This window comes from Chinchilla lanigera, unplaced genomic scaffold, assembly GCF_000276665.1.
Source record: "Chinchilla lanigera isolate Chin_1 unplaced genomic scaffold, ChiLan1.0 scaffold00020, whole genome shotgun sequence".
Taxonomy (NCBI): domain Eukaryota; kingdom Metazoa; phylum Chordata; class Mammalia; order Rodentia; family Chinchillidae; genus Chinchilla; species Chinchilla lanigera.
The window spans coordinates 24,457,496-24,480,362 of NW_004955421.1; the positions used below are offsets into that span (position 1 = coordinate 24,457,496).

At 50.3% G+C, this 22,867-nt stretch overlaps 1 protein-coding gene across 3 annotated transcripts in view; it reads left to right on the top strand.

Annotated features, from left to right (window-relative positions):
- Gata3 (GATA binding protein 3) overlaps positions 1-20,390 on the top strand; it is a 29,440-nt gene extending 9,050 nt beyond the window's left edge. Inside the window, exons 1-6 of one of the 3 annotated variants that reach the window (XM_005383881.2) lie at positions 1-316; positions 661-1,249; positions 3,608-4,144; positions 9,178-9,323; positions 14,151-14,276; positions 18,302-20,390. In XM_005383881.2, coding sequence (XP_005383938.1) covers positions 1,009-1,249; positions 3,608-4,144; positions 9,178-9,323; positions 14,151-14,276; positions 18,302-18,586 — 1,335 coding nt within the window. In that variant the 5' untranslated portion in view covers positions 1-316; positions 661-1,008 and the 3' untranslated portion in view covers positions 18,587-20,390. The remainder of the gene's footprint in view (positions 317-660; positions 1,250-3,607; positions 4,145-9,177; positions 9,324-14,150; positions 14,277-18,301) is intronic. The other 2 variants (XM_005383883.2, XM_005383882.2) reach the window with 2 other exon arrangements.
- The last annotated feature ends 2,477 nt before the right edge of the window (positions 20,391-22,867 follow it).

Here is a 22,867-nt window from a genome sequence, read left to right on the forward strand (position 1 = left end):
GGAGCGGGTTTGGGTTGCCGTTTCCTTGTGCCGGGGATCCTGTCCCCTCCTCGCCAGCGCCAGGCTCCTCCCCCTCGGCGCGGATGACACTAGAACCTCCTTAAGTTGCGTCGCGCCACAGCTGTCTGCGAACACTGAGCTGCCTGGCGCCGTCCTGATACTTTCAGAAAGAATGCATTCCCTGTAAAAAAAAATAGTGAGAGAGGGAGAGAGAGGAAAAGAGAGAGACGGGGAGCGCGCGAGACAGAGCGAGCTGCGCGACTGAGCGAGCAGGTCGCACGCCTCCTCCTCCTCCTCTCCGCTGCTCGCTACCCAGGTTGGTACTGTGACTTTTTCTAAGTCTGATCCACCCTCCCCTTCCCCAGCTCGGGAGGGCTTTTAAAAAGTTAAATCGCAGGTCTGCTGTTTTCGGACGGTTTCTAGTGGCTGGAAGGCAGGTCCGGGACTGGGGTCCCCAGGGAGGGACCTGCCCCCCAGTCGTGAGCGCTCGGCGCGTCCCGGGACGTCCTCGGAAGCGCGGCTGCCCCTCGGCGGCGTCCCCGCGCGCGTGTCCTGCCGCGTGCGCTGGGCTGGCGGGCCGACCCGGGCGGTGGTCGCCTCCAGAACTCAGGTGCTCAAGCGTTCACCGGCTCATCCAGGTCTCTCCTTCTGTCCTTGCAGGTGACTGTGGGCGCTGCGGAGCCCCGGTGCCGAGAGGAGCCCCACTGCAGAATCCCAGCATCCTCGCCCCCCACTTTTTTTCTTTTTACAATTTGGTCCCAGTTTTTGGATTTGTTTCCCCTTCCTCTTCTTTTTTGCCAAACTATCCCTTAAAGATCCCCCTCGCTCCCCAGACCGCCTTCGCTCACCTTTCCTTCCCGGTCTGCCTCGTCCCCCGCTGAAAGCCAGCCATTAAACGCCCCTCCGGCCCTCCGACGGCCGGCGCCCGCGGACCCCCCAGGCCGACCGCCCTCCCTCCCAGCGCGCGGGTTCCGGGCCCGGCGAGAGGGCGCGAGCGCAGCCGAGGACATGGAGGTGACTGCGGACCAGCCGCGCTGGGTGAGCCACCACCACCCCGCGGTCCTCAACGGGCAGCACCCGGACGCGCACCACCCCGGCCTCGGCCACTCCTACATGGACCCGGCGCAGTACCCCCTGCCCGAGGAGGTGGATGTACTTTTTAACATCGACAGTCAAGGCAACCACGTCCCGTCCTACTACGGCAACTCGGTGCGGGCCACGGTGCAGAGGTACCCGCCGGCCCACCACGGTGAGTGCGCCGCTCGGAGCGGCACCGCGCCGCGCCCGCGGCCCTGGTCCGGGAGGCCGGGAGGGACTCGGGCTGGGCAGACCCAGCGAAACCCCCAGGTGAAGTTACTAGCTCATTTACAGAAAAAAAAACCGGGCCCGGAAATGGGCGAGGAAGCCGTCTCGCTCGCTATGAGAGTGTGTTTTTAAAAAGAGTCGCATCAGGCGTTCCTCCGGGCCGAGGTCCCCGGCCTGGCGCTCACCTGGCGCGCGGAGATGCAGGCTGCGTCCCCGCGCCGCCGCCGGGCGAGGGGCCCGGAGGTCCCCGACGCGGGACGCCGGGCGCTGCCGCCGCGGCCGAGGCTCCCGGCCGGCAGTGGCGCCGACCCAGCCGGCTTCAGGCTCGGCGCTTCCACAGGGCTGCTCTCCCTGATAGCTCGCAGTCCCCTTAGCGGAGCTTCTGCCGGTGACCCCGAGTTTGTTCTCCCGGCGCGTTTTCCAGAGAAGTCCAAGAGCTGTTATGTATTCCCACTTCTCTGCTGGAGTTTTCCCCGCAGCTCGTGCATTTGATTTTTTAGCTTTCTTACCTAGTCTTGGCCCGGAATGGAATTCTGGTGCTTGAGTCGGTGGAAGGGGAAGGACTACCGTCTTAAATCCGAGGAGTTTTAGGTGTCCTAGTTTCCCGGCTGCACAGAAATTTTCCTGCGTCTTTGATTTCAGGTCGTCTCCCTGCCTGCTGCAGCCCTGGCGCTCTCTCTGCTCCGGCCTACCCGGTCCCCTTAGTTTCCTGCGGAGGCCTTTGGTTAGGCCAGGGTTTCCTTTTAGGAAGGAGCGTTCTAGTTGTCTTTTTTACCCGCTTCACCGTGGGTTTAGGGGAGTTTGGGAAGGTAAAGGAAGCAACCCGACTCAGGGTAGTTAGGGGAAAAGCTGTAACACTTTCCAGCTGTATATGTGTCCCTAAAGCAGAAATCGGAGCACAAATTCAGGAGCAACTGCGAGGTTTTCTCAGTCCAGCCAGACCCGGACTAGCCCTGGTCCCCCTACTCGAAGCTGGCTTTGGCACGGGGACACAGCCCCTCCAGCAGCAGGAGTCCTCCGCCCCTCGGTGGCCGGGTTTTAAACGGTCGTTTTTTTTTTTGCGGATGGGGCGCTCTTTGCCATGTTCTGTGCAGATCAGCAGTTAAGTGGCAATGCCTCGGTGCAGACCTAATATTATTTACTATACTACTTCCTGCATGAGCTGAATCTTAACCCTTGGTGTTGGGAGAGCTCGAGCCCGCCTCAACTCCCCTCCCCTTCCTCTCAAGATTTTAGTTTCAGTATTGTTCTCAGTGGTTGAATAGAGCGTTAACTGGTGAGGCAGGTACTGTATTCAAAGATCAATGAGTGTGTGGATTTGCACTTCAAGTTAAAACAGATTCCTCCCAGAGACTATGGACATGTACGTCGTGGCTGCCTTAAAAGTGTATGTTTTAGAGGAAGGCTAGTTATACTTGGCCTGAATCAGCAGCCTCAGTGTAAAATATACACACAAAGTGGAATTGTGAGTCTCAGGCAGGGGCTCAGGTGGAAATTCGCATTTAGCCATGGTGGGATCACAGCTTTGAGGGCTTATAGCACATTTTCTTCCCCTGTGGGAGTTGGAAGGGTGAGGAAAGTGGGGAGACTCCCACCCCCAAGTTCCAGCCTTGGAAGCTCTATCTCAATTGCTCCAGCAATGAAAATTTTCTTGCCAATCCCAGTTCAGGCTTCTTTGAAGCAGCTTTGTCAGTTCTGAGCAAGCACTGAAATTTGGTTTCTCGGCGCTAACCCCGCAGCGCTCCTTGCTTCTCTCTGGAGCCTTGCGTTCTGCCTTGGGAGCTGGGCCTCCCGAAGGTGGGGCGTTCTCTCCTGGGGCTGAGCGTGGTGTGGCCAGGCTCCATCTTTCAGGCCGCATCATTCACAGCTGACCCTTATCAGGCTGCATGGGATTAAGTCTGGGATGGGAACCTCCGAGCCATTGAAAGAAACCAATAAATCAAGTCAGGTTCTAGAGAGGCACCTTGGGGAATGTGATTTAGACTGTGTATCTGGAGGGGCCAGATAAGCCCGGGGACCCTTCTCCACTCCTTCTCAGTGCTTCTGTGGTGTCAGGCACAGAACAGGCCCTTAGTTCTGTGGATTTGGTGGGACCTGGATGTGGGAGAGAGGGCTGGACAGGCTGCCAGGACCCCAAGGTGTGTGGTGAGGTAGTGGAGCATAGGCACTGCTAGGGAGCAGGCCTGATCCGGGTCCTGGTGGGTGCTGGGGCTGCAGGGCAAGAGTCCTCAGGTGTGTCCGAGGGCTGCTCTCACCTACATTTCTCTCTCCCGTCCCTTTCCGCTGGGCCACCGCGGTGCAGGGAGCCAGGTGTGCCGCCCGCCTCTGCTGCACGGATCCCTGCCCTGGCTGGACGGCGGCAAAGCCCTGGGAAGCCACCACACCGCTTCGCCCTGGAACCTCAGCCCCTTCTCCAAGACGTCCATCCACCACGGCTCCCCGGGGCCGCTCTCCGTGTACCCTCCGGCCTCGTCCTCGTCCCTGGCGGCGGGCCACTCCAGCCCGCACCTCTTCACCTTTCCGCCCACGCCGCCGAAGGATGTCTCCCCGGACCCGTCGCTGTCCACCCCGGGCTCGGCCGGCTCGGCCCGGCAGGATGAGAAAGAGTGCCTCAAGTACCAGGTGCCGCTGCCGGACAGCATGAAGCTGGAGGCGTCGCACGCGCGGGGCAGCATGGCCACCCTGGGGGGCGCCTCGTCGTCGGCCCACCACCCCATCACCACCTACCCGCCCTACGTGCCCGAGTACAGCTCCGGACTCTTCCCGCCCAGCAGCCTGCTGGGGGGCTCCCCCACCGGGTTCGGATGTAAGTCGCGGCCCAAGGCGAGATCCAGCACAGGTAGGAGCCATCTCTGCCCTCCTTCGCCTAAACTAGGGCAGGGCAAAGGGGCCCCTGGGGAGCTGGGGGGCGGCGACCGGAGCCCTTCTGAGATTGCTTTCAACCCATTCTTCCAGCCGGGGGAGAATGCGGTGTGTCCTCCGGCCTCACTCCTGTTTGGAGAAGTGGAGGGGAAGGCGGATCTGATTTAAAACCCCTCAGTAAGCTGGGAGAGGAAGGAGAGGAATTAGCGAAGAGAGAAACAAAAGCAAGGCCATGAGCTCTCCTGGCTGTCCTAGGACTTCTGCATTGTGCTGGTAACCTTTAGTCTGTTTTGAAGACCAAGTGGAAGGCCGCGGGAATAAATCTTTAGTGTTTAATGCTAAAATGAAACCTCGGCAAACCTAAACAAACACAGGTCCCCCCTGTGACCCCTGTTAGTCTGAGACTGTTACTCTCCCTCAGCTCCAAGGGGGTCATTCCATCTGCAGCAGAGGACCGTTCTTTAGGGGACAGGTATAAATAAAGTGTGGTATGTCACCGAAATTTTGGGGAAGAGATAGGAAGGAGGCAAAAGCAGCACCCGTTTTCTTTGGTGGAGAAGAGACCCTGGGTTGAATTCTGCGAGCAGGCGGGGGCTGCCATGGGGAAGCAGAGCTGAATGAAGTCAAATGCAAGTGGCCCAGTTAGTTCCCTGCACCGCCTCTTAGAGCTCTCCTGCGGGCAGGGGCAGGAAGCTGTATTAGGGCACATTCCTCCCTTGGTCAGAAGCCGGAAGATGTAGAAAGGGCAGAGGTAGCTTCTCCAGGTGTAAATTTCTGTTAACTCTGGTTGTTGTCTTTGCAAAGAGCAAGTCTGTCTAGCAGCATGGTGCGTATTTATTCTGTTGATGCGGTCGCTTGTGTTAAAACGTACATGCACACGCAGATTTTTTTGCCCGAAGAAAGAATAACCCACCATCAATTTTGTTTCTAGCAGAAGCAGTCAGTCACAAGAGAGAAAGGGATTCTCTGAGATAAGGCTTGCGTGTGTGTTTTTAGGTGTGATTCTGTGAAGATTGTAGTCTTGTACGGTGTGTGCATTTCGGGGTGAGCATTTATTCCCTGGTGCACTCCGACTGTCTTGCCTCTGCCCTCTGTCTGTTTGGACCCTATTGAAAAAGCGGTGGTGAAAGTCAGTTGTCTTTTAAGGGTGAGATGAGCAGTCTTGAAACTGTGCTCCCGGAGCTCCGGGTCGAAAAACTTCAGAGGGGAGGGCTCTGGGAGCCCAGTGACCATGAGATCAGTTTTCAGGGTTTTTTCCTAGGGTGACATTCACTCCGACTGCCTGAGCAGGACTGTCTCTATTTAGTTGATATGTTTTAGCTAATCCAATTATTTTCAGACTGCTGCACGCGACAGTTGCATTGTTTATCCCGAGCCAGGAACTTTAATAGAGTCCGGATGCGGTTAGGCTGACAGAAAAGCTCAGACCTGCATGTTCAGTACATGAAAGTAGGCAGGAGGGAGAAGGAGGTAGGCTGGGTGGTGGAGTCAGAGAGAGAGAGAGAGAGAGAGAGAGAGAGAGAGAGAGAGAGCAGAGGAAGGAGGCTGTGGAGCAGGGTGCTTGGTGCCTGGGACAGGCGGCTGGCGGGGGCAGGGGACTGGCGAGAGAAGGGTGACAGCTCAGCTTCAGAGCTGTGGGCGGGAGGGCTGCATGTAAGGAGCAGACCAGCTCATAATGGTTTTTTTTAAGTTCTCTTTACTGATAGGGCCGTGCGGTTGGGGGAAGATCCAGGTCTCTGAGGCCAGTGCGGTGGTTTATGTGTGGGGAGGGGACAGAGTGACTTTCCCAAAAGCCTCTGGTTTCTTTGGCCTGGTTTCCGTGTTTGATTCCATCCCCCACTGACTGTGCGCCCTGTCTGTCTTCAGTTTGGGCTCTCGTTTCTTTCCTTAAGGCTGTGAACAGGGGCAGGGGAACAGAGCTAGGGGTTCCCTAAAGCAGAGCTGAGATTACCTGCAGGGTTGTTAGTGTTTGCGAAGGCAGAGAGGAGGCCACTGAAATTCGGGTCTTTACTTCCTCCTTCTTACTCCTTTCTCACAGTCACAGAAAACCAAGGATAGCACACCTGGCCAGCGAGGGAGCTGGGGCTTTCGGGGTGTGGAGGGGAACTTCTGAGAAGCTGTGCGTGTGCACAGGGTGAACTGGTGGGAAATCTTCTGGAAGGGGTTCTCCTAGGTCCCTGTCGTCCTCTCTTTCTTTCTTTCTTCTTTCTTCCTTTCTCTCCTCCGCCTCTCTCTTCCTCCCCGCTTCTCTGTAGATGCCCTTGCTGGAGGAGACAGGGAAGAGAGGTCTGTCAGGGCTGCTGCGGCCACATTTTGGAGAACCCGTAGGAGCTGTGGTCGGGGCATATGGCTGTCTACCGTCTGGGCTTTCTGAGCCGGGCTATGCCTTTGCAAACAAAAGACAAAAGCTGCTATGAAAGGTTCCCAACCACCTTTTGACGGTGGGCATCTCCCCCTGGGCTTCTCTGAAATCTCCCGCCCTGAACCCTGGGCCTGCACAGCGCGCGGCAGGCTTGTCAAGGATTCAGTCGGAGCCCAGGGGGCGTTTGAAAATGGCTGCTGAACGTCAGAAAGCCTCACAGCTCTGTGGTTCTTGTCACCTAAGAGAGAGGTGTCTGCCCGAGCAGCTCACCGCGTACAGGCAAGACAGAGAGCAGTAGAGAGGCGGCCTCCATTAGGAAAACCGGCTGTGGCTGAAGTCACAGACTGGAGGCAGCAAGGACAAAAGAAAAAGCAAAAGTGCACGCGAGGCAATCGCAAACTTGCGGAGTGAATCAGGACAGAAAATTGCTCTGGTGTGCAGAGCCCTGCCGAGGAGCAGCCGTTGCTCTCTCGCTTCGAAGGGCCTCTGAAAAGGAAGCTGTCATCCTACCTCCTGACTGACAAAGGAAAGGAAATCAGACTGGTCTCGGAGATCCCCTCATGCCAGGGTGCCGAGGAGCAGGCGGGCATCCATGCCGCTCCCCACAGGGACCACCCCAGCCGAGTGGCTGCTGGTGACGGATGTGTGGGGGAGCAGGGTTTTACTCTGCTCTTCTGCCCGCCCAGTGCCCCAGCAAGGCAGGAACCTAGATGGCTGTGTCAGAGCAGGACGGCCCAGGCTGCCGCCTCCAGAAAGGGCTGACCCAGCGCCACAGGGGCAGGGACACCGGGGCTGCAGCCGGCACTCGCCCACTCGCCCTTGCTCCCTCCTTCACACCTCCTCCACATCCAGTCCGCCACATCCCCGCTTCTGACCCCAAGTGGAAGGTATCGGGTGTGGGGCAGGCACTCCAGGGCTTTTGAGAGAACCAAGAAGGGCTGCTGAGTAGCGGGAAAGTGCTTTTGGCCCCCAAGTGCAAAGTTCTTTGACACAAGGAGGGCTTTCTGTAGACCCCAGGTTCAGAAGCTTTTTGGAATGGGGGGGGGATGTCTGCTTAAAAGTTGTTTGAAATAACAAATAAGACAAAAACTACCATCCTGGGCTCTAAGGGGAAAGGGGTCAGACCATCTTCCGTTTTCCAAGGTTTTAAACTTTCCTGCAGAATTTGCCCCTGGAAAAGACCAGAGCCCTGCGAGTGTGTGTGCTGTGAGTTCCCTCACTCCTGATCTGGGGGTTTGCAAAGGCCCAGGAGGTCTCCTGCCGCCCAAGCGGACTTTGCCTCCTTGCAGAGGCATCAGACTTCCCAAGCACCCTGCTGGGTTCTCTTCTTTGCTCCCACTTCAGCCTGCTGCTAGGCTGGTGTTAATTACCAAGCTCAAGACAAGCACCTGTGGGCTCAGCTTTCGCCCCTGCCCACCCAGCCTGTGGCCCTCCCAGCACCTGGCTCTGCCCCAGTAGACCAGCATGGCGCTTACCCTTGCCCCGTCCAGGTCCCTCCTGGGCACTGACAGAACCAGGTACCACAGTCCTGCGGTGCCCCCCCAGTGGAGGAGGTTCCCGTAGGAGGCATCTTCCTTTTCTTCCAGCAGATGTTAGCTAGAAAGCGCTTAAATCCCCCCAGGTTCTGGGTCACATAAGGGCTTCTTCCCTGCACTTCCTGGGGTGCAAGTCTGTTGCTCTTCAGCTCCAGCTCTAGGAGAAATTGCCACTGGAACAAACTGGGCTGTTTTCTGTTTATTTGGTTTGTGTCATTGGACAAAGAGAAACTGCAGCAGGCCGTGGCTGATAGCCCACCAACAGCCCCGCTGTCTTTGGCCGGCTCTCCTCTTCTGATCTTCGAGCCATCTTCCTTCTGCCCCTCTCAGCCCTTCTTCCCACCCCTTCCCGTCCTCCTAGTGTCTCTTCCAGGTTCTGCTCTGTATTTCCTTCCAGCAACCGTGGCTGGTCAGGCGGGGTCACACTCAACTTTAGTTTCTATACTGGTGGCAGGAGAGCTATGGGAAACCTTGGCATTTTCTAGGTAGACAGGAAGGTGGAGGCTGAGTAGGTCCTGCTTATTATTAATCTATTACTTGGCAATCAGGAGCATTTACAAGTTTATTAAAAGTAAAACCCAGAGCCCCAGCTATTCATCAGCCAGCCAACTGATCAAGCTATACATCTATTTATTATCTGTTTATCTATCTAGTCATTGATTAATCTTTCCTTTTCCCTCATCCTAATCTTCACTGTTTAATCAAGCTATAGAGACAGAGCTGGTGATGAACTGGGTCACCTTTGTGTTTTGTTTTCCTTTGAGGGAAATGAAAGGAATGTTTGGCTTTTGCCACTGTCTAGGGCTCAGAATTTTCTCAGGGAAGTATTTCAAGTTGAAATCTGCCTTCCTCCTTTTTTTTTCTACCTGATTTTCCCCCTCGAATCAAGCAGGCCGAGAACAGGGTTCTGCTGCTATTTATTAATCTTCCACTTCTTTGGATACAGTCGGTGTGTGTCCTGGGAGTGGTGAAGCCAGGAAGGAAGGGCAGCAGTAACTCTGCTAGCAAGAAGGAGGTGCGACTGCAATGGCCCTCAAAAGAGGGGGAGGAAAGAGGACTTTTCAGCTTCACTTTTTCCCTTCCATAAGTGACTTATCCGTCGTTTGTTTCCAGAAGGCAGGGAGTGTGTGAACTGTGGGGCGACCTCAACCCCGCTGTGGCGGCGGGACGGCACCGGCCACTACCTGTGCAACGCCTGCGGACTCTACCACAAGATGAACGGGCAGAACCGGCCGCTCATCAAGCCCAAGCGGAGGCTGGTGAGTTCTGCCGGGAGGAGCTGATCCCGTGCCACGCGCTTTGTGTTCCCGTTTCCTCTGTCCAGGAAGGAGGGCTTTCTGCGGGAAATGGACAGGGCAGCTCCAAATCATGCCAGCTTGCTCAGGACAGCTTTGCTTCTTAAAAATTAGCTACACAGCTGGGCATCGTGGTGCGTGCCTGTCAGCCCGGGCCTTGGGATGCAGGGGGACGGCCACGAGTTCCAGGCCAGCCTGGGCTACCGAATGAGTTCGAGGCCACTCTGAACTACATAGCACGACCTCATCTCAAAAAATAATATAAAAGATTAGTAATGCATAAAAGCTAGTTTTTCCTTTCATGTTACTTAAATAACTTCTCAAATTTTCAAGGATACAGTTCTAGATGACTGCATCTGAAATGTACTCCCCAGTAGAACAATTACATTTAACAGAAACAGGGCAACTGATTTAAAATACACGGGTAATCACTGTGTCTCAGACAGAGAAATTTAGTATAAGATTGGAATGTCCCAGGAAGCACTGGGAACATGCTCCAGAAGTAGTTCAAGGTAGGCACTGAGGAAGTAATCAAACTCATTTCTGTGGGTGACTCTCTTGAGCTAGTGCTTTGAGATTGATGGGGGCCATTACCTAAATTTAAGAAGTAGCAGGCCCTGAGATGATTGCAATTTTTTCTTTCCTTGGTCTTAGAGATTGAGAACTTCTACAGGTTAATTCCTATAGGAAAGTTTTGTGATTCCTCTCCTGCCTGTTGGTCTCACCTAGCATTTGGTCTTATTTTCTCTTTGAACTCTTATCAATAGAGTTGATAGTTTTTCTCTCCCCTCCCTCTCTTTCCCTTTTCTTTTTTAAACTTCTCGAGCATTAGGATACTCCAGGAAGCCTGGCACGATCGAGTAAGAGCAGTCCATTTGTAAGCTTATCTTTGGACCTTTAGGGCAAATAGAATATTGAGTGTATGTAACAGTGACAAATAAAAGCAAGCTTGGCAGATGACAGCTAACCACAGTCAGGGATCAGAATGCTTTCTGTGGTGCTGAAATTCACCAAGTGCAGAGAGGAGGAGGGGAATTTCCCTGTGCACACTAATGGATGAATTAACCCCCATCGCATTCTAAAGGGAGAAAAAAAGTCTCTGTACTTTTTTAAAGCATTATTTGCCTGCTGTATCAGATTGTAGTGCAGCCCAACACCTTTCACATCCCCTTTGGAAAAAGGAAAAACTTTCTAGGGATGGAAGTACCCACATGACTTTAACTTTTGGCGGTCCTAGATCTCTAGACTTTATTCTTTCTGATCTTTGCCCCTTCTCCAACTTTCTCAGCCTCCCCCACTTCTCTTGCAGTTTGGGGTTTGTTTTTTTTTTTTTCCTTTCTCTCATGTACAAAGCTAACTTCCTAGGAAAAAGCTGCCGGATATCTGAGCACTAGAGATAACTCATAAACAACAACTCAGCTTCCCCAACCTAAACATCAAGATGTTTGGACGGATCAGAACAAGAAGTGTTTGAAAAAAAATGACTGGAGGTGTTAGCACAGAATGAATGTGATCACACCACGAAAGAATGTTCTGAATCACTCAGAACCTGGCCACAGGAAGAAAGAAAGAGAGAAGGAAAGAAAGACAGGGAGAAAGAGGGAGAGAAAGAAACGAGAGATTTTTCTTGTTAAAATAAGTCTTAGTACAATTATAGTGCTCTTAAAGGTAAAGATAATGAGGAAAAAAGTGGGGTAAACGTCTCCTACTGCAGGCTGATAAATGAGCGAGACTTGGATGGCACAGGAGCGGTTACTTCCATTTTGTATGATTTTGTCTTCACTCACCTTTCCTAGGAAACCTGCAGAACTCTAAGAATTGCTTTTAACTCTAGAGTTCATGGGCTGTCACATTTTAGGCTGTCTTTTCTATCTTAATCATCAGTCCTGAGTGGTTTGATATTTTTAGTTCCATAGAACTCATAAACTGTAGAAAGACATTAAGAGTTTTTTTAAAATTAGCTCTTAGGTGTATTTGACTTCTGAACATGTCGGCTTTCGTTTTCTGTTTTTTTCCTTCGTGAACTTGTGCGTGCTAAGCGTATGCTGTACCCTGGGCTACACCCTGAGCCCCAGAACCTCTCATTTCCTATATTTCCTGTGCCTTCAGGTCCATCTTTGCACTTTGCTGTTTTTGTTTCACACCTCTGAGGAGTCACTAAAGACCACCCACCCCCTAATGTAACTAGCTCTTCTGCGAGATGCATATCTAACATGGTAAACTAATAGAAGGGGATAGAAGAGATGGTTAAAGGCAAAATCATGCCCACCCCCTGGTATTGCTGGGGTTTTCATAAGTCTCATATCTTGCAAAAAGCTGAGCAGCCTGCTTTATGAACGTACTCTGCTCCTGCTAGGGAACCACGCAGCATGGCCCTGAGAGACCCTGTGTAAATTCGCATAGTCTGTAGCACTGAAAACATATTCTGAGCCTGTTGGTATTTGTTACTTTCTCTTTTTAAAATATTTATGTTATTTTCAATCCTGCAAAGGATTACATATGGAACCTCATTGTTTGGAATTCTACTTTTATTTTACTTTTTGGTTTTTTTTTTTTTCCGGTACCGGGAATCGAACTCACGACCTCGTGCTTGCCAGGCAGGCGCTGTGCTGCTGAGCTAAATCCCCAGCCCTGGAATTCTACTTTTAGCAGTTGGCATTATGTTTGTATTATATATTCACAATGGTCGTGCCGGGAACTCAGGGTTCCTGAGTAGATATTAGTCTGCTATCTCTGAATATTTCTTTTCCAGGAAGACAGAACTGCGGGAAGACAATCATGATCACATGTGGCACAACTGTCAATAATCATGAGGCATTAATTTATGTAGCGCTTTCTTCCTGAGAGTACATAAGCGAAGCAGCTATTTAAGACCTGTCACGTCTCGCAAAGGCAGGTGGCCATCGGCCTGTGGAACGAGAATCTGCATTCTTGGGCCTTGGAGAATTATGTTCAAAATGGACAACGGAAAAGTAGCACCTTCTCCATTTTGAGAGAGAAAGGCCTTTTTCATTCCCATTTCCTTAGAGTACAGAAGAGAAGAATTTCTTAAAAATAACAGAAGCCAGAGCCATGCTACTTAAAGCCTGAAGGGCCACGTCTGTACAGCAGTAGAGTGGCTGTGGCAGTCTGGTTAATTCAAAATTGCCGCTAACGACTTCACTATATCTGGGAGTTTCCCACGCCTGGTCCAAGTTTCTGTTTGGTAAAATACTGATAGAAAAGAGCACCAGGATCCCTGTAGCTTTTGCTCCATGTTCTTATATCAAGATTTGCTTCTTCCTTCCCTTCTCCCTTCCTTCTTGCTTTCCTTCCTTCCTTCCCTCCCTCCTTCCTCTTTCCTGCAGATCAAACGCAAGATCTTGTGTGCTAAGCACGGGGTTTAACACTTAGCTACGCCGCCAGCCTCACACCACGGTGCTCTCGACCACAGATAAAGACTGGCCTTTGCTTGGATAATCATTTTGCGTCCAAGAGCAGAAGTGATTTTGGAGTTAAAGGTTTTGTTTTACAATAGACAGTGAGGAAGGGGAGGAAGGAGTATGTCGGAAGCGGTTCAACTCCATTTTCCTTCAATAGTATTGAATTTAATTTTGTTTAAAGTATAGATATCAAATACAGTCACCTGATAAACTTCAGTGCATCAGAAAGTGAAGGAAAAAGATCCCCGTTTTCGAGAAAATGAAAGCAGCGGGTGGCACAGCTGAGGAATTAAAATATAAGTTGAAGTTGGCTTTATTTGGGGTGGACTGGAGAGCAAACTCAGTCTTTGCACTGAGCTACACTCCCAACCTTTTAAAAAATTTTTTATTTTGAGACAAGATTTTACTACATTGTTCAGGCTGAGCTTGAACTTGTGAATCTCCTGCCTCAGCCTCCCAGAGTGATGGGATTATAGGCATTTGCCACCAGGTCTGCGGTTTTTCTCCTTGGAGAGCAGTGAATAGGACATTCCTAATTTCATGAAGGGGGACAGGAGATTAAAGCAAGAGGGGGTCCACAATTCGGGCTGAAGAGAAAAGTTACTTGTTCTTTTGAGTTCACGTCATTAAAGGCTGGGTACTTAATCGGGGAGGCCACAGTGGCTCTCTCAGAAGCGGTCAGTGACCAAGGCCTAAAGTGTGGGCTGTGTGAATTTAGGCCAGCTGCAAATGGGTTGGGGTCCTGTTGACTTAGGCTGTCCAGCTGGGTGCTCCCTAAGTCCTACAACAGTTAGTGCCGCGCATGCGTGCAGACGTCTCAGAGCAACCGTGCTATGCCGTAACACGCTGTGCTCCCTTTACACTCCACTCTTCCGTGGTTTGGGATCTAGCAAGTCTTTGCTGTCCCCGTTTGGATTTTCTCTCCCTTTGCTGTTCTTGTATCCTCATGGCCAGGGCCCTGATAGAGAATTGACATTCTCAGAGGTTATGTTTGAAAAAGATCTCTTGTAGGCCTGGCTTTGGAGAATAAAATGACCAAAAGCCAGGCACCCAAGTTAGCCTGGCAAATTCCAAATTGCTACCCCTAAAAACGAATCTTCTGGTGTGCTTTGTGGGGTGGAGGGAAGGGGTGACTTAGATGAGAAGTTGAATTGCTATAGCCCCATATGCTCTTTTCCAGTGGATTGGCTATCTCTTTCTTCTTGAGGCAGATTTGGGGATCTTCATTACTTTCATGTGGGCCACTTGCTAGTTTTGTTTTCAATGATAGTGTCTGTCTTTTCTTTTTTCAAGCTCATCTGTCTGCGCGGTTCCGACAACACATTTACCGTTTGTTTTGATTTTTCTCCTCCCTCCTCCACACCCCCAGTCCGCAGCAAGGAGGGCGGGAACGTCCTGTGCGAACTGTCAGACCACCACTACCACCCTCTGGAGGAGGAACGCCAACGGGGACCCGGTCTGCAACGCCTGCGGGCTCTACTACAAGCTGCACAATGTAAGTGGGCCTGGGACCAGCAGGAGCGGGGTACGTCTCCAGCAGTGCCCGCTGAACCAGGTCACAGGGCCCTGCGTGGAGCCCTGATGGAAATCACCCTCCTCCGGCTGAGTCACGGGCCTCAGACAACCAGTGCGGGAGGGATTAGTTCAGAAAACTGCTTCGTCCCTGTTAGCCTTGCCAAGACCATAAGGGCTCCGGGACAGCAGCGCAACCCTCTCAGTATATGTGGAATGCACTGTCCTCGATGTGGCTGTCGTGGACCTGTCTGCTTTTTTTTTGGTCTTTTTTGAGACAGGTTCTTGCTATGTGATTCAGGCTGGCCTTGAGCTCACTTTGTAGCCCAGGCTGGCCTTGAACTCACAATGATCCTCCTGCCTCAGCCTCCCAAGTGCTGGGATTACAAGCGTGCGCCACCACACCCGGCTCCTATCTGCTTTTATAAGAGGGAAAAAACAATCTTTCTCTTGGAAAACACAAAAAGTCACCAGTTTTTTTTTCTTTTTTTTTTTTAAGTCACCAGTTCTGTTTTGATATTTCCTTGCGTTTTAAACTTTTTGCAAAGAGAGTGAGAAAGAGAGAAGAGGGGTGGGCTTGAGGAAGGTGAACAGGCTCGTCAGGCAGGGCGTGGCGATCCCTGAATGCAGAGGGTAGTCAGTGACTGCCGGGTAAGGGGTCTTGGCTGAGCCTGTGCTGGGAGGTCCCGTGGGCTCTCTCCAGGCGGATGTGAGAGGTGACGTCTGTGAGACTGCATCTAATGTCTGTCCTGGCTAGCTCTCCCAGGCGGAGAGCTGAGGGCCGCACGGGTGGGCGCGGTCCTTCTCACAGCGAGGCTAAGGAACTCCCGCCTTCTCCTTCCCTAGCACCTTAGAATGACAGTGATCACCCACCTGGTTTAGTGGTGTCATTTCGAATCTTTTAATGTGGGGTCCGCCAATTTCTTTCCCATCAATTTTGTTATATCTTTACTTTAAATTCTTTTTCCAGACTTTTCTTTCTTTTGGAAACAATTCAGAAGGAACTGGCCTCTTTCTCTCTGTCTCTTTCTCCTCCTCCTTTAGCTTTTTCTGATTCTTCTAAAGTCTCCCTTCTAACCGGCTTTGGCAATGTCTGGGACTGAGGGGAAGAGGCAGAATTTCTCGCTTGGGGCCCTGGGGCAGTAAATTCATTTTACCTTAGAACTGGGATGGGGGCGAGGCTGTTCTGTTTAGGTATTTTGCATCACCGAGGATTTCTCAGGGTCACCACCAGCTCACCACTCCTGTTTCACATACTGGGGATAAGTTGCTGAGGTTCCCGGGGGCCTTAGAAACTCTTCTCCCTGCCTTCGGTGTCATTGTCTCCTGACACGGTCCCCATGCAGTAACCAACACGATGACCCACTGTACCCCTCAGATCCCGGGGCTGTGGCACACACACATTTATCAGCAGTGAGACCCACCCTCTCATTTCACTTTGGGGAACTTACTTGCTCACTGGAGTGTAGATGGAAGGATTTGTGATTAAAACCTCTGGCAGACTTGGGGTAGCAGAGTTTATTCGTGATCCAGTCAGCAGCATGGCCGCGGAAGTTATTTTTTGAGTTCAGTTAATTACTTTCTAAGAACTTTCGTGTTACTCGATCACATTTGAGCCTCAAAGAGTTCCATGATGTAGACAGAGCAGAAATTCTTTTCAGTTCAGTTTTACTTGAAGAACTGATGACTCAGAAAAGCGAGTTGCCCATGCAAGGTAATGTGGGTGACAAAGGGGAAGAGGCAGGATGGGCGTCAGCGGCAGCCTCCTTCCGGGGGGCCGGTGGCATCAGCGCTGGGAGGAGAGGCCTGGGAAGGGAATGCTATTCTAGCTTGGAACGCGGCAACATCGTCATGAATCAGGCACCTGTATATATTTCTTCCTGTTTCCACAGAAGTGTAGGAAATGAACTAGCTCTCCATTTGTTGAATAGTCAGGATATGATTTCACTTGTATCCAATCCAATATCTATAATTTTCTGAGAAATATGATCCCCCTCTCCTGGGGTGCTAGGCAACAAACCTAGGGCCTTGTACATGCTAGGCAAGCGCTCTGCGACTAAGCTACACCCCCAGCACACTGAATTTTTCAAATCAAACAAAAGCCAAGACATCTCCAATGCGGACGGCCTACCTTACTCTTCCTGAGCTCTGTGCTCAGGGCTGGCCTCCGGTGGCCGGGAGAACATCCTCTAGTATGTTTTTGCTGGCTGTAGTGATTCATCAAAGGAAGCGATTTCTGTGTATTTAACAATAAGAGATAATAATCTATTACCATTTTCATGGTGTCACGGTCTGTTCTGCCCATGCAAATGTCTACACGGGCACGCCACAAGCAGCTTTCTTATCTGGAAGTCCAGATAATTGTCTATCGCAGCATCAGCATGTCTAGGTGGTGTTGTAGGAGTTATCTGGGGCTTCGTGGCTATCTGTGTAACTAGATATTATATTTAGATACCTGGCAGTGCGTATCTAGCTATCAGCACACAGGACGGTGTATCTAGACATTATCTCGGTGAAGATTTGATGTGGGAGTAGATTCCTGTCATCTCTGTAGCCGGCATCTTTATCTTGATGATGACTTGAAGCAGGAACCCCCGGCCTTTCTCCTGGCAGTGACCTTCCTTGGCTCTTCTTCTGCCACTCATGTCGCCTTCCTGGCACAAGGATGGCATAAGGCCTCGGCTCTGGTGTGGGGCTCTGTCCCCCGCTCAGGTACTACCTCTCCTCTTCAGGAAGCTGGTGTTTGCTGTGTCTGGGAGTTAGGTCCTTTGCGGACATTTTGGATTCTTTTTTCCTTACCTGGAATTTTCTAGCAGACGGGTGGGCCCTTTCTTCACCCTGGAAGTCTGGCGGAAGGGGCTGTTTCCCCATAGGAAGTGTGGAATGACTGGGCCCCTGACAGTCACTTCTTGCGTCTCTGCTGCATTTTCCCGGGAACGTGGCCAGATGTGCAGTTGGCTCTTGGCGGCAGATGTGTGCTCTTGAGGTTGACTTGACCCTAGCTCTGTGTGGGGAGAAGCCTCTGTTTGCTTCGTAAAGTCCCAGATCTTGCTTCTGAGCGCCCGAAGCTGATGTATTTACAAAGGACAGATGAAGTTTATAAGAAAGCCAGAGACAGCAAACTGTGGCAGAGTGAAGCCTGTTCTCTGTAGTGTGGGGTCTTGCACGGTGTCTTCCCTTTAGCTCATCCTTGGGCCAGAGGTGGGTAGTAACTATGTGCTGATTGGTTGTTTAGCTCTTGGTCTAGTTAAATCTAGGGAGAAGTAGGAACTTCCAACCACTGAAGTTTCTGCCTGGTGATACAGTCCGAGGATTATCTTCGGGGAAGTGATGTATTAAAACAGGTCCTAGAACAGGCACTTTCCAGGGAAATTTTTGGGACTTGTCACTGCAAGAAGGCAAGGTGGAAGAAAAGCAACCAAACGTCTTCACGAAGAGGTGCACCCCAGTTTTTCCAAGGCAGTTAGACTTCAACCCCTGAAGACTGATTACCTGGGCAGTGCTTTTCAAATCCTAGGATTTTCAGACAGACAGACAAAAGGTATTTATTTCTTTCTGGAAGTTTCCACCACAGTCTGTATTCTCATGAGATATTCTAGGGACATAGTGATGAAATAAGGCAAGTTATTCTATTTTAGTTACTTGAGAAATACAGTCATGCTAAGTGGGCCCTGGAGGTGCAGATTTCCGGGAGGAAAGCTGTCCCCCAAGTCCTCGCTACTGATGAGCTTCGTTGGCGAGCTGTGCTTGGAGCTTAGGCCCTCTGGTCTCTGCAGGCTTATAGAAGCTGCCAGTCAGGACCCCTCCCGCTGGGACCCAGCACAGCTGGCCAGAGTCCTGGGAAGGAGGAAGGGACAGGTGGGGCAGAGGAGGGAAGGAAGGGGCCCCTGAAACCGAAACGGATCCCTGGCCTGAGTCAGCTGGCAGAGCCCGCGCTGCTGTGAAAACCTGTGCCATTTCAGAGGCAGCAAAAAAGTAAAAAAAAAAAAAAAATTGATCTTTGTTTAGATTAACAGACCCCTGACGATGAAGAAGGAAGGCATCCAGACCAGAAACCGGAAGATGTCTAGCAAATCCAAAAAGTGCAAGAAGGTGCACGACACGCTGGAGGACTTCCCCAAGAGCAGCTCGTTCAACCCGGCCGCCCTCTCCAGACACATGTCCTCCCTGAGCCACATCTCCCCCTTCAGCCACTCCAGCCACATGCTGACCACACCCACGCCCATGCACCCGCCGTCCGGCCTCTCCTTCGGACCTCACCACCCTTCCAGTATGGTCACCGCCATGGGCTAGGGCCCGCTCGAGGCGCACAGGTCTCCGAGCGAGTGAGCAAGCGAGAGGCGCTGCAGCCCTTCCACTTGCGCTTTTGCAGGAGCAGTATCATGAAGCCTAAGAGAGATGGATATATGTTTTTGAAGGCAGAAAGCAAAATGATGTTTGCCACCTTTGCAAAGGAGCTCCCTGGGGTGTCTGTGTTCCGGCCGCCGAATCTGGATCCCATTTGTGAATAAGCCATTCAGACTCATATTCCCTATTTAACAGGGTTTCTAGTGCTGTGAAAAAAAATTGCTGAACATTGCTTATAACTTATATTGTAAGAAATGCTGTACATTTGAGGAAGACTTTATTGCCCTGAGTAGCTGTAAGAAAGGCATGAAGGACGCCAAGAATTTTAAGGATTATGTGGGAGATAAAGTGTGGAGAGTCAAAGGAAACTAGGTCTGAGGTCCAAACGGACAAACGCCAGTTTGGTTTCCTTGCACTGGCCGCAGTTGTTTGATGCATTAAAAGAAAAAAATATATAGACAGAAAAAAAGAAAAAAAAAAGGAAAAAAGAAAAAAAAGAAAAAAATCGTAGCAAATCATTCCTTCAAAGCTGTGGGCCTCTGCAGAGGAAGTAGCAGTTCCGGGCAATCCGTGGTAAAGCTTACAAATTGCCGCCGAGGGTTTTGAAGTGTCGCTTCTAGGCCTACACGCTTTGTGACCAAGTCTCTGTAATTGTTGTTTGTATGTATAATTCAAAGCACCAAAATAAGAAAAGATGTAGATTTATTTCATCATATTATACAGACTGAATTATTGTACAAATTTATTTACTGCTAGTGTTAAGACCTGCTTTTTTTTTTTTTTTTTGATTTTAATGTTTTCCTTCTCTCTCAATTTTTGGTTGAATAAACTAGATTACATTCAGTTGACCTAAGGTGGCTGTGCTCTGGAGGGTTTATTTTTCCCTTTTGCTCTTGGATGATATTTATTAAACAGCTTTTAAGGGTCCGGCAGTGTCTGCCCGCTCACTCACTCCTCCCGCAGCCTGAGCTATAACGGTAGCAGCGTCTGAGCTACTGATGTGTGCGTCTGTGACGGGCTGTGCCCGGAGCAGCCGGGCTCCCTGTCATTCTCTGCCGTGTTCCGTGTTAGCGGTCACTGCCTTTACACAGTCTGTTGGAATAATACTATAATAATAATAAAGCTAAACTATTTTAAAGCAACACAATAACATCGTATCAAAGTGAGGGCCGAGCTCTAACAGAATCTGGTGGCTCTAGCTCATTTAAGAGAGAGGAGTTTGTCTCAAACGAAAGCAGCAATAGAACCTAACAGTCACGGGAAGTTACGCCCTAGGAGCCAGCGCTCTCCCCGGACAGGCAGCATCCATTCCTTTGAGGGGAGAAACCGGGAATTTAACCTAGGGCTGGAGCGACTTCTGGGGCCCCCTCTCGAGCTACAGTTTCTCTGCTGGCTCCCCTCTCCTCTCTAAGAAGGAGGAAGAGCTCCTGGCTGAGCGATGCACGTGCAGAAACTGCAGCCGGCCGGGTGGCTCTTCGGATTGGGAAGCAGCCGGGCTGCCCTCCATTTTTGCTTTGCATTTCCGCTGTTGAATACACCACAGTGAAAGGTTTATTGGAATGTTTTCGCAACATGAAATAACCCTTTTGTAACTTATGCTGTATAGTTTCCTTTTACTCTGTTGACAGAATGTGTAACTATGGCACACAGTTGAAAACCTCTGTTAATCGCCTCTCTGCTTTCTTAGCAAATACTTTAAACCTAAAGCTAAATGTTGAAATAAAGGAGTAGAGAACTACTGAGATGCAAATGGCGATCTCGCTGACTCCTAATTCATGACCTGTAATTCAAACGTTGTTTCCAATTACTGTAAGCACCACAGGAAATAATCACCTATTGCCATAATAAGCCTGGGAGGTTTTACTGTAGAGTTCCATGTCTCAGGATTCCCCACCTCTTTGCTTCATGAACAGATCTGAGTTAATGCCCTTTCACCTTAAGAACAGGGAGTTCAAATTCTTGACATTCTTGGAATGGGAAGGGAGGGGGCACACAGAAAAGTCCCGAAGTCAGTACCTCGCCTAAGTTTCGTTTCAGGTGCCACAGCCAGGGTGGCACATTTCCACCCGTTCCTCCTTCAGGGAGATGTGAACACAGCCTTCACTGTGAGAAATGACTTAACCTTCTACAGTGTGTCCAGGAGATGATGCAAAAGCTTTGACATATATGTATGAATCTATACAGAGAACAATGATTCCGTCCTTTAGCACGTTATATTTTCCTGGCTTTGACAGTTTTGGTCCTTTAAAATTTTTTTTAAAAAATATAAGACAGAGTGGAAGAGCAGTTTGTAAGGGGGTGAGTCAGAAAAGCAGGACAAGCTGGCGATCTAAAGCAGTGTTAGCATATTTTTCAGTAAATTGTTCCCCTGGTTAATTTTCGGTTTTATCTCACTTTTAAAATAGTTGCATGAGCTTATCCACAGAAGACTGTTTGAGAAAAATGTGGGATGTTTTTAGGAAAGACATCATAATATGAGTTAGTTCTGTAAAATATTTTAAAAGCTAGTAGAAAAACTAGTTTTGCTCTTATGAACTCTTGTGTATCTCAAAGTAGAAGTTCCTGAAGTAGAAGTTTTAGATTTAAAAACTTCTTTCATTTATTCAAACACCTTTCTAGCATCTAGGCGGACGTTCATTTAAAATCACTTTTAAAAATACACATATTTTTTATAAAGGGAATCGGGCAATAGAAAAACGGAGACTTCAGTGATGTAATTCTTACCCTGCCCTGGGAATGGACCTGCGGTGTGGTGCAGGGTGGGGAGCGTCCCCACAGGCCTCTGAGTCTGACCTCGAGCAGGGAGGCTGGGATGGAACCAGGGAGACCCAGTCTGCTTTCAGAGATCAGTATCTGTTTTCTGAGGTTTAAGAATGATTTGTACAGCCGATCCTCACCATGAGATTTCACTGGAGGATTTCATAAGCCTAAAACTGTGCAAAAGGGAATGAATTCTCTCCAGGCAGAGCAGACCCACCTGGCTGCTCCAAATGCAAACTCACTAACTCAGCGGTAGTCCAGCCCCCGCCCTTGACGTCCTTCTCACAGGGGTGAGTTGTCCTATTTACACTGCAAAGATTTGGTCACGTTACTCCCGCATTTCTCTTGTTCTAGCCCCTCGTCCCACATCCTTAGCCCCAAATCCACCTCAAATCCTAGAGCCATTTTGTGATCCTTCCAGGACAAAAGCTACTGCTGAACCCCCGAAGTTTCCAAGCTAAGGAGAGATGAAAACACCCAAGGAAAACACTGCAGTGATGGCCTGTTCTTTCATTCACGGGACAAAAATTTAAGCCATTTTCAAAATCAGCTGAGTTGCACCCTGACGTTCTCCTGCACTCAGGGAGCCAGACTCAGGAATATTTTCACTTTGGTTGATACTGTTTAGCTCACATAATGTGAGTACATCCTTAGCTCTGACTTTGTCCTGGGACCGGGACACCGTTATGGAGTCCAGGAAAGAGAAAACCTTGGAATTCTGGGGGACTCACTGGTCACTGGAACGTGTTGTGACAACTGTGCTGAAGTCTGCGAAGTTGGACTTCATTCTCGGCTCTGCTGCTAACTCGTAGAAAGATCTGAGGCCACTGTTTGATATTCCTGGGGGCAGGTACATTATTTAATTATATAAGGTGATCTCTAAGATCTACTTGAGAGGGAAAAAAATACCATGATGCCACTGGGTTGTTTGTTTGTTTTTGTTTTTTTTTTTTTTGAGCGTATCCTTTATTAGGAAAGGTCAGAACTTGAAAAGTGGTGTTTGAAAGGTCTGTCGTAAGAGTGGTCCGTAAGGTTCCAGCCGGGTCAGGGTACGCCCGACTCCCATCTGTCCTTAGTGCTATCTTGTGAAATACAAATTAACTTGTATTTTCTGATTGTCAGTCCCGGACTAGAGTCAGCGCCTCCGTCTCTGGATTCTCTGCGCTTTCTGAAATGTGTCCAGGCTCCTCTCGAGCTGAATACACAGGACTTGCTTGTCCTGCTGATTTTGGCAGCCTGGTCTGTAGTTCTCTCATCCATTGTGTAAAGAAATTCTGCCTGAATTGCTTACAGGCTATTCTCGGGACACAGCCAGAGCGCAGCCTTTCTTCTTCCTTGTCCTCGCCCTCCATGCCTTTGCAGAAGGGGATGAACGGAGGAAGCAGATCCGTGCTCAGAAGCAGCCATTCCTTTCAGGGTGCGCGGCTCCAGTCGGATATCCCCAGTCCCTTCCTGCCGCGGCCTGAG